The sequence below is a fragment of the Bombus impatiens genome, unplaced genomic scaffold, assembly GCF_000188095.3.
Source record: "Bombus impatiens unplaced genomic scaffold, BIMP_2.2 scf_0013, whole genome shotgun sequence".
Classification (NCBI taxonomy): Eukaryota; Metazoa; Arthropoda; class Insecta; order Hymenoptera; family Apidae; genus Bombus; species Bombus impatiens.
In genome coordinates this window covers 106,344-116,586 of record NT_176432.1, presented here as the reverse complement: position 1 = coordinate 116,586, position 10,243 = coordinate 106,344, and the positions used below count along the sequence as shown (strand labels likewise).

Genomic DNA, 10,243 nt, shown 5'->3' with positions numbered 1-10,243 from the left:
CCAATGACGGCGAGAAGGCTGATTCATCGACTTGCAACCGGTCAGCAGCCACACGTTGACGGGAGGATCGATATGAATCCGTCAAACGACACACGTGGACCAGGTGCAGTCTATCTTGATCGACGCAAGGTGGTCGCGGTGCCAATGAATCCTCTGTCTTCTCATCTTCTCAACGTGTTTAACTATTCATCTTTCGAGACACTTCCGGATTCTGACGTGCGCCACGAAATTGCCAATTTTAATTAGAATCGGTTGGTTAAACGTTAAATGCACAAATTGTTGGCTGGCTTTTTATGTAATACAGATTGACGTTTCGATTAATCAGTTTTTATATATTGTTCATTATTTATTTGTTATAATTACTTTGCTAAATTAGTTTGCTAGTTTACACTATGGGACCATTTTAAACTTGAACAAATTCTTGGAATTCTAGAAATTCTACAGATTGCATAAATCGAAACAAAAATTTCGACGAAAATAATGTGCCGAAGAAGAAGTAATTAAATAAAAATGGTAACGACATATTGTGCACATATTATGAAAAGTTGTAAAGATAAAGAAAGGATGAACTAATTATAGATTTTTATCGAGGTAACGTGTGATTTTCTATTTCAGCGATCTAAGTGACTCGGTGAGGGAAGAATTATTTTTGTCGATATTGTTCAACGCGTTTCTTTCCATTACTGCATGCTTATAGCATTGTGAATCAGCAGTACAATTATTTTTTAGTATTTGGAGAATTTACAACGAATAAAATAAAGTTTTTACTCGTAAAATAACTCGGAAAATATGTAAAATGTGCCATGAAAACGGAAGTATCTACATTTTCGTATTACATAATATTTAGTTAAGACGAATTATATATTACAAGTAAGATAATTAAATAAATTGTGTACTTTATAAGTGTATTATGTAGTGTGTGAGAAAATATACTATTGAAGTGTATAGTTGTATAGTTGTTTCTGAGAAATGTATATTATGGATTATACATATTGAAATTGAAATTGGATTGCTTTTTCTCTCTATTAATAGTTATATAACCAAAACCACGTAAATTACTTTTTGGCATGTGTAACGTAGAACAGAGAACAGAAGATATTTTCAAAAGTTACACCGCATATCGGATTTCGACACAAATGATAAGTGGTGGCACAATTTGTATTGTTAAACTTATCAACCTTGAATATAGAAAAATCGACTTACCCAACTGCACCATTAGCTAGAACTTGAGTTTGCCTATCCAAAGTTTCCTGTATTGCTTGAGGTGAATACAAATTGATAGGAGAGTTGAATTGTTTGTTCACGAACATTGCCCTCTGCGCAGACATGCTTGTGCTTTTGCGCAATCACCTTTTAATTCTGAAAAATAACGAAAAGACAAAGGTACGTAAAAAGTTATATAAAACTAAAATTTGAAGAGAAAATAGATATTTATATCTACTGTTATCGTTATTTTCATTTGATTATGAATTTTGCTAATAAGAAATAACTCACATGTAATAATTTTATAGATTTTCTATAGTTGATATAATATTAAATATTTAAGTTTTAACAATTTTGTGTGCCTCGAAAATATTTTAAACATTTGTAATGTTGTATTATATGTATATAGACTACAGAGTATATATATATATGCACATATATATAGAGAGAGCATACCATGTATCTATATATGTATAGTCAGTCACAAAAATATTCCTACACTCTAAAACAGAATAACTTTTTAAAAATAGGACCAAACTGCTTGAAATTTTTGGAGAGGTTACAGAAATTAGTTCACTAGATGATGTGTAAAAGAAATGTTGAGGAAATTGAAATTGGTAGGAATAACAATGAAGACAGTAAAGGTCTCCTTATACAAATGTTGTAATAAAAATTTAAACAACACATTTTGAACATTTATATCAGTCATATACATGTTGAAAATTTTATCGAAATTAGTTAACACTGATATAAGCTACGAACGGTTAAAAATGGTAAAAATCGCAGTTTTTCGGAACTTTCAGCTTATTACTGTGATAAATTTAGCTTGTTTTTGCATCGACCAATTTCGATACAATTCTCAATATGAATAACTAACATAAAATTACAAAATGTACTTTTGAAATTTTCACTGTAGATTCACAAAAAAGTTATACAAGGCGACCTTTTCTACTTTCGTCGCCATTCTTCCAATTTCAATCTTCTCAACATTTCTTTTATACATCATCTAGTGAACTAATTTTTCTAGCCTCTCAAAAAAACTCAAATCGTTTAGTTTAATTTAAAAAAAAGTTCTTCTGTTATAAAAGGTGTACCAATACTTTGTAACTTACCGTATGTACATAAAAGTGAAAATATTTATATAATATATATATATATATACACACATATATATATATATTCTGTAAAGGGTTCTATATCGGTAAACATATCCGTATCAAATTTGACATGAACAATATACATATCCGGTAACTATTAGTACCTCATCCACCTCACCGATTTCAATGATTTTTAGATATGTTGCGGAAATCAACATTTTGAACAACTTTTGTCTATACATATAACCGCCGCTCGGCCTTAGTTTCTGAAATATTCGCAAAAAATTGTCGGTATCACTATATATATCACAGCATACGCGTTAGCATTGGTTGACGGCCCCTTCACAGCAACTGATACTTAACCAAAACCTATATACAAAAGCTATAAACAAAGGATAAGAATTAGATTTAGGTTGGGCGTTACATTATTCGGCCGTCATGAAGCAGCATTATTAAGCGCGTACGCTGTGACGGACGAACAATTGAAGATTTTTTGTAGACAACAATGTAAATGCAAAAATACAAACATGTTGCTTTTTATCGTATATATAATGTGTTACATGCCAATGGGAACATTATAATACAGATTTTAAAAGCAACTTCCATTTGTAAATAATTGGATGTAAATAAAGATTGTAAATAAAGGTGATGCCACTGGTATGTTCAACATCTGTTCGCCTCTGTATGAAACGATATAAGTTAAACAATAGACATGCTAGAACACATGGACACTAAATATCACCAATTTTATAATCAATACAATAATATTTATATTATATTTATATTATATTAATTTATATTGTAATAATTATTTTTCAGTTCTTACGCGGAACATTATAAAATATACTTTTATAATAAAAATAAAAAGATCTTGAAAAAATATATTTTTTTCTATACAAATTATTTAGGGACAAATAAGATTCAATATATGCAAATTTAAATGAATGATACATTCATTTTTCTCTATAACTAAAAAGTAGAATATACAGGCTTTTTTACACATTCTTCTACTGATGAATTTCGATTACATTAGTGCAAAGAAAAAGAAAATTTTTAATTTGAACTATTTTACACAAGATCCTACAATAGTCAAAACAAATTAAATTTTGAAAATAATCTTTAGTCAGAGGAGCTTCTTCTCGCATCTAAAAAATCTGATGTTTGGTACTTACAATGTTGTCTACAAAAAGTCGCCTATAGGTAAACTCCACTATATTGGTACCGACAGTTCTTTGTGAATATCTCTGAAAGTAAGCTCGACCGCAGGTTACATGTATAAGAAAAAGATGTTCAGAATCATGCCTCTGACAATATATTAAAAAATCATCGAAATTCGTGTTGTGGATGAAATGTTAATATTATTGAATATTCTTCGGTAGCCTAGAAAAGATGTTGGGGAAATGAATGTGTAAAGTGAGTGTTAAACAAGTGAGAATTTGAAGAAAAATATGAATATTAAAAAAATAATTTTACGAAGATTTAACTTCTCAAAGAGAGATTCAACTGTACAACCCCAAAGTTCAAAATATTTATCCTCTCAAAGGTCCGAGCGACGCATAGTTGCTCACTTTAACACACAGCCAGGAAAATATATTTATTGGAAAGAAAATAATAAAAAAAAGAAGAATAAGATACACGTAAAATATATCATAGCCGTTTCTTGTAATATTTAGGCCATATTTAATCAGTTTGAATATATTCCAAAGAATTAATATTTGACGTAGTATTGTAACAATAATTATAAATTATTCTTTAATTTGTGCTACAATTATTCGTTTAACTATTTCAGTCTGCCTTGTTAAAAGTACAGAAATATAACACAAAGCCCGTTTCTTTGAATAACGCTACACGACTTGTAAAATGCGCAAATATTGACCTTCATAAAGAAATGTGCACGTAACTATTTGTAAGTAAAAATAGGCATAATTAACATCTATGATATGGCTACTAGTCACGCTATCTATTTACCTTAAAATTGTCGCTCGAACGATATTCACGAATCTGCGTATTACAGTATCCTTCGTAAATTGCTTACATATGTGGGACAAATTAGGCAGAATGCGCGGGTCATTTGTATAATTATCGTTTGGCAAACCAACACGAGATTTCGATTAAATCATTCTGTTAATCGAACATTAATTTAACATCTGTGGTTAATTTAGTAAATTCAACAAATCTCTCGCGCAGTTTGCCGTTGTTGTTGGGCCGAAATTATGTCAGTAATTAATTACGTGCCTACTGATCTCGATTCAACGATACATTACCCTGGATTGGCACGCGAATAATTAGAAGAATGCAATCGAATAGACCATAGATCTCGTAACATAAATATCAGTAGCCAACGATGATTCATCGTCGAACTGAACGCATATTGTAACCAAGTATTATACAAACAACTTCGCAACAAAGTAGGTCGCACGCAGCACGATGATTCGGGATCGTTCGCTGAGTGTTTGGATATTCGATATCCAAACCAGAGGTGATCGTTGTTGGAAAATTCATGCCAAGAAATATACAGGGGTGTATCGTCATCGTGCGGAAAGAGAGACAGTCAGAACCGCGAAATCTGAGCAAGTGGTAGTCATTGGACATCTTCGTCTTCTGACTCGCTATGTTATAGCACTGATTCCTCCGCAATTCGCCACGTATACTTCGAGTTCACTGGCATATGTATATGACTTTTAGAAATAGAAACGTCTTGTTTACCGTGTACACAACCACTTGTGAGGGATGTAATAGTAGCTACCCTGATGCATGGTTAATGTTTATAATAGTTATTTTGTTATAGCAGAAACAGTAACAAAAAAAAAAAAATAAAAAAAGAATACAATAAGTATAAAATGTATTGGTATAATTGATAGTTATAATAATATCTTTAAAATTCGTTACTTTTTCACAATGTTTAATATATATTCACACATATATTTCATATATATTTATGATTCCTCGATAACAGCATTGTACAATATCCATTTTAATTTTTACATTTAAATATCCATTAAATTTGCCATAATTTCACATTGAAATATTTAATGGCGGAGGAATTATTTTCAAATCTTACTTATATACTGGTTCCGTCTTTAAAGTAAAAATTACTTGAAAAAAATGAAAGACAAAGGATACATTTAAATTAAAATGAAAAATTATTTTGCCCTTTGTATTACATTCATTCTAGAAGTTGAAGTATTGGATTGCCCTTACGATTAAAGTAAAATTTATCATCCTATAAAAATTTTCATATTTCTAGTTATTGTACATGTGTATAATTTCTCATTTATAAAACCTCTCAAATGCAATAATTATTTTGAAAACTTTAAGTTGTGTTATCACAATCTAATGTGATAATAAATGGAATAATAAGTGGAAGAAAATAAGTGGAATACGAATGAAGAATCAATAACTAGTGTAACTAATAGTGAAAATGAAAAGAACAAGTTTGAAATGTATTATACAATACAATACACACATGTACGCATGCATGCATGCATGCACGCATACACGTAAAATAACGAAAAAACCCGATTACATAATCAAAAGATTATGAGTTTGATCGAATTGCTACCCCAATAAATAATAAAAAAATATTAATCTACTTCCAAACGTATTTAATATATTTTTTTATTAAAGAAGAAAGAAAAGAATATAATTTGTGCGTCCAAGTTACACAAAAAGGAATAGAACATAATTTAAACCACCTGTATTAGGATAAAATCTTGGACGGTTCGATCTAACATTTAAAAATGAAATGAATAGATAAATTTCAGTAATACACAAAAGCCGATAACTCGAATCTGTCAGAATGGAAGGACCTCGTATTCTATTAGTTGAATCTTCATGTCAGTTTGGAACTCGGTTATACCTATATCGTCGCTAATGACCGGAAACTCGGACGAAAACAGCGAAGAATTAAAAAACGAAGAGCAAAGAGCAAAATAAACACGAGCAAAGCTCACGTTTATCTTACGAAAGTTTCAAATTCTCTTTGACGCGTCACTAGTGAGCAGCCACCGGTAGTCTACCGTAGTTATTTTTGCTACGAAATTCCTCCGAATATATCTGCATCGTCCGCAAAATCTCTACATCTCCCTCTTTCCACTTCGTGACCCGGAGCACCCAATGGTACTTCTTGTATTAGATTACAGCGGAATTGGGGATTCGATAGCCGCTACCGGATACCGGAAAGCCGGCCAAGCCTTTCGAAAGATTTGGCGACAATTAGTCTCGGAAATCTGTAACGAACGCTGTTTTTCGAGACACGTACAATCCACATTACGTTCCCTTTACATAACTGATATCTATTCCAAGCTCGTTCGTTGGTATTTAGACGATGCTTTAGTGATGCTGCTGGTGAAGATTCGATTTCGATCGTCACGTCGCGTTGGCCAGTAACAAATCGTGCCAGTTTTCCAAAAAACCTTGCAGATACATAGTTTCATGTCTAAAAATGTTTGATCGTGTACTTTTTTTATATATATGTGTATAAGTATATAGATACTTCCCAGTATCTTACGTAGCCTGGCAATGTGACCAAAAATGTTCGAAACAAACTGGGACTTTGCCCTTGTTTTCCAAACAACCGTGTGACTTGTGTAGTTACTTATATGTTCGTGTTATCTATTTTAGCGCTAACTGTAAAACAATGTCCTGCCTGTAAAAACTTTTGGCTACGTTTTCATGTTGCAACGAACTTTTTCAAATCTCAAACACTATTCTTCAAAATTCGAAACAATGAAATTGACAAACACTGAAATTTCATTTTCAAATAAAATACATACTTGAACTCTGATTCTTTTGTTTAGACTTTAAACGAATGAAAGTAATAGCAATGTAATGATTATGTCTCTTAGAGGAAATTGTGAGTAAGTACATATCGTAAATAAAGCACATACGTGAATTCTGGTTGTTTTATTTAGATTTCGGGAGAACGAAAGCGATAGCAATGAAAAGGTTATATTTCCTAGAGGCAATTGTAAGTAGGTACATATTTCGAGATTTAATATTGATAAAGGAGCAGACAAAACGTTTCTCGGTTCTGAGTCTACCGTCTAATACGGATAACATCGCTAATATCGTAGTCGATAATAATCATTCGGAACGAATGTTACCAACGACCGCTTGAAAAATCAATTACTAGATACATAATTGTTGATATATACAATATATTCGATCGATTTCGTAATCACATATTATCGACGTCGACTACTGACGATTTTTCCTTTTATAGCAAATCTGAAGCTCTGTTAAGGTACATTGCATTCTCAAGGAAATAAAGCACAAGGCGGAAGCAAAACAAATTTTTGTTCATTCGCCATGTAGTATAGAGAAAAAGATAGCAAAACGTAGATAAGTTAATGGCGCAGGCGGAATATGTTTCTTATCGTTTCACGTTTCAAGCAAATATTTGAATATTCCTTAAATTGTACGATAAACGAATCGTCCGATAATAAAATAAACGGGAGTTTTCTGATGTTTTTATGATAAACGTGAAAAGTTATTACGAAAAATAAAATAAATAAAATAGAATACTTTATTCTTTCAGTGAAACAGATAAAATATACGATATAATTTTATCCTAGTACGAATATCGTTTGTAATTTATACGCTCCTCAATGTCAGATAATATTGCTTAGCGTAAAATATGCGGGCACGTGAATTCTCATTCGTTCCCGTCATCGCCGAAAATTTTCAGATAGTAACACATATCATACGTTATTTTGTAAGTTGTAAATTGTAATAAACCTTGATGCGTGTATGTTATGACAAGTTCGTACGTCGAAACGCGATAAACTTCAAACCTATACCACGTGTATTTCTTTCTCTATAAAGTACCACGTACTATTATTAAAAAATTGATTGAAATCAAAACTGAAGAGAAAATTAATCAAAATTAAGAACTCCTCGGTTTTCTATACTGCTTCAACACGATCCGTTCGTAGGTACGTATTTCGATTTTTCGAAGAATCCAAGATAAACTTTTGCTTCTCTGTTTCGCTCGTGAAATAAATCATCTCCTGGGTCACGAAATTTCTGAGTTTACAGGACGAAAATGCGAAGCGTGACAATCACAGCGACGAGCACCTACCTTCGCGTTCGAACGCAAGGCACGCGGGTTTCTTGGGTGGCGAAACACACTGGACTCGGAAAAGCGAAAGCATCAGAGAACCAGCGAGAACCACCCCCTACCTCTCGGAAGAGCCGTCGAATCGTTCTCCTTTCCTCTTTTGACTTGTTAGTTATTTTCGACCCCCGTTCTCCACCAATCTCTTAACATTCAACACCGACAACGCTCCTGGCAAACGTAGGAAACTGTTTTGCGTTTCCTGAAATTCTCTTTTTTCGAAATTGTTGACCATTCTCCAACAGACTTTGTTACTTACTGTTGCAATCAAACGCATGGATAAGGACGATCTTCTTTTGAAATGGCGTACGTGTATCTCCTGATAATATTTTCTTCGTGTAATTTGTTTAATATATTCGGTGTTATATGATTTGTTTCTTGTTCCTTTTAGTGAACGGGCATGTAAAAATTGATATCTTCTGCCTGAAATATACCATATGAAATACAGACGTATGCTTACAATAGAAATTTCATATTTATATCACAGAGAAAACGGAAGCTTATTTTTAGATATCTACACACTTCCTCGCTGGTATTTTTAGGAAAGCTCTGTAAAGTATAGCGGATAAGAGATTTTTTGCGTACCTGTAAAAAATTCGTGAAAATCTTAGCTTTTCTGACGAAAAATATCTCGATTAGATTATAACTAAATTATAAAATTTAACTCTATACTCTAGAATTAAATTATAAAATTATTTCAAAGATCACATTCTATGATTAGTATTGATTGGTATGCAACTTTACAATGTTTTAGTTAATTGTATTTAATTTTACAAAATATCATATGAATACAAAACTCGAAATTTTCTATTTGACAACACCAATGCAATACTATAAAAAATAATTTATTTATTTTTTATGAAATTTCCTTTTTCTAAAGAATCTGAAGATTTTATAAGAGAACAGCAATTTAACTATTTATATGATCTTACAGGTATACTGATGTAATACCTTGCTTGATAAGTAGCAAGTAATTCCTCAAGTAAATCATTAATAAATAAGTAAAATTTTATATATTAATCATGTTCAGTATGTTTCAAATGTTTAAACAATTTTGCAAACAGTTTTACAGAAAAATTTGTAAATATGTGTAAAATATAATATCTAAATGTTCACATTATGTACGACATTTAATTTTTTACCAAGAGAGTCAGATAACTAAAATATCCATAACTAAAATGCAATAATACTGTTATATACGTTAAAAGCGGTAACACAGAAATTGCGTCATACTTAATGTATAACAACGATAATTTTCCATGTTAAAAGCGTTTCATTCTATTATTCGCAATAATGTGAAAAAGAAAAAAAGAATCAAACGTACCTGTTGTTACACATACCTCTGAACGGTCGATACTTCACCAAAGCTTGTCTGAATAAAGTCGATTACAAAGCCCGTTTCTTCGGTCAGTATTACGACATAATAAGAATTACTAAATAGGTTTATCCTTCTCTTCATCATCGCAATCAATAACAACGAATAAACTGCTACAATTATCAACAGTCCAATACAAAAAAAGAAACATGGAATAATTTCCTATAGACTTATATGCAAAGGAATTCGAATATGCCACAGTGTGATAGCGAATGAAAGATCATTTCCCGCCGTTGGGAAGAATGGAAAATCAATAATAGTTACCGGCCTTACCGACTTTGCGATGATGAAGACCCTGAACGGTACAGCTTCTCTTTCATACTTAACCATCTTTCTCTTTCAGGCGCGTAGAAAGTTCACCACTGCATTCTCCATGTTGCTAAACTACAGCGCCGCACGTCCGCCATTGGTTAACCGTCGCTGCCGCCGCCACCGCCACCGCCGCCATTA

The 10,243-nt window shown here is 32.1% G+C and overlaps 1 protein-coding gene and 1 long non-coding RNA gene across 9 annotated transcripts in view; one reads left to right on the top strand and one right to left on the bottom strand.

Annotated features, from left to right (window-relative positions):
• The window catches only part of LOC100746241 (PDZ and LIM domain protein Zasp-like), a 24,905-nt gene extending 16,067 nt beyond the window's left edge, over positions 1-8,838 (bottom strand). For 4 of the 8 annotated variants that reach the window (XM_012394275.3, XM_012394314.3, XM_012394326.3 and 1 more), the window contains exons 1-3: positions 8,381-8,475; positions 5,007-5,062; positions 1,204-1,359 (exon numbers count right to left, since the gene is read on the bottom strand). In XM_012394275.3, coding sequence (XP_012249698.1) covers positions 1,204-1,328 — 125 coding nt within the window. In that variant the 5' untranslated portion in view covers positions 1,329-1,359; positions 5,007-5,062; positions 8,381-8,475. Of the gene's footprint in view, positions 1-1,203; positions 1,360-5,006; positions 5,063-8,380; positions 8,607-8,677 lie in introns of those variants that run through there. The other 4 variants (XM_033324930.1, XM_012394344.3, XM_012394332.3 and 1 more) reach the window with 4 other exon arrangements.
• LOC112214141 lies at positions 7,883-8,813 on the top strand. The gene is made up of 2 exons (XR_004463006.1): positions 7,883-8,236; positions 8,340-8,813. It is a non-coding gene; the product is annotated as an uncharacterized LOC112214141 (long non-coding RNA).
• Positions 8,839-10,243: the final 1,405 nt, after the last annotated feature.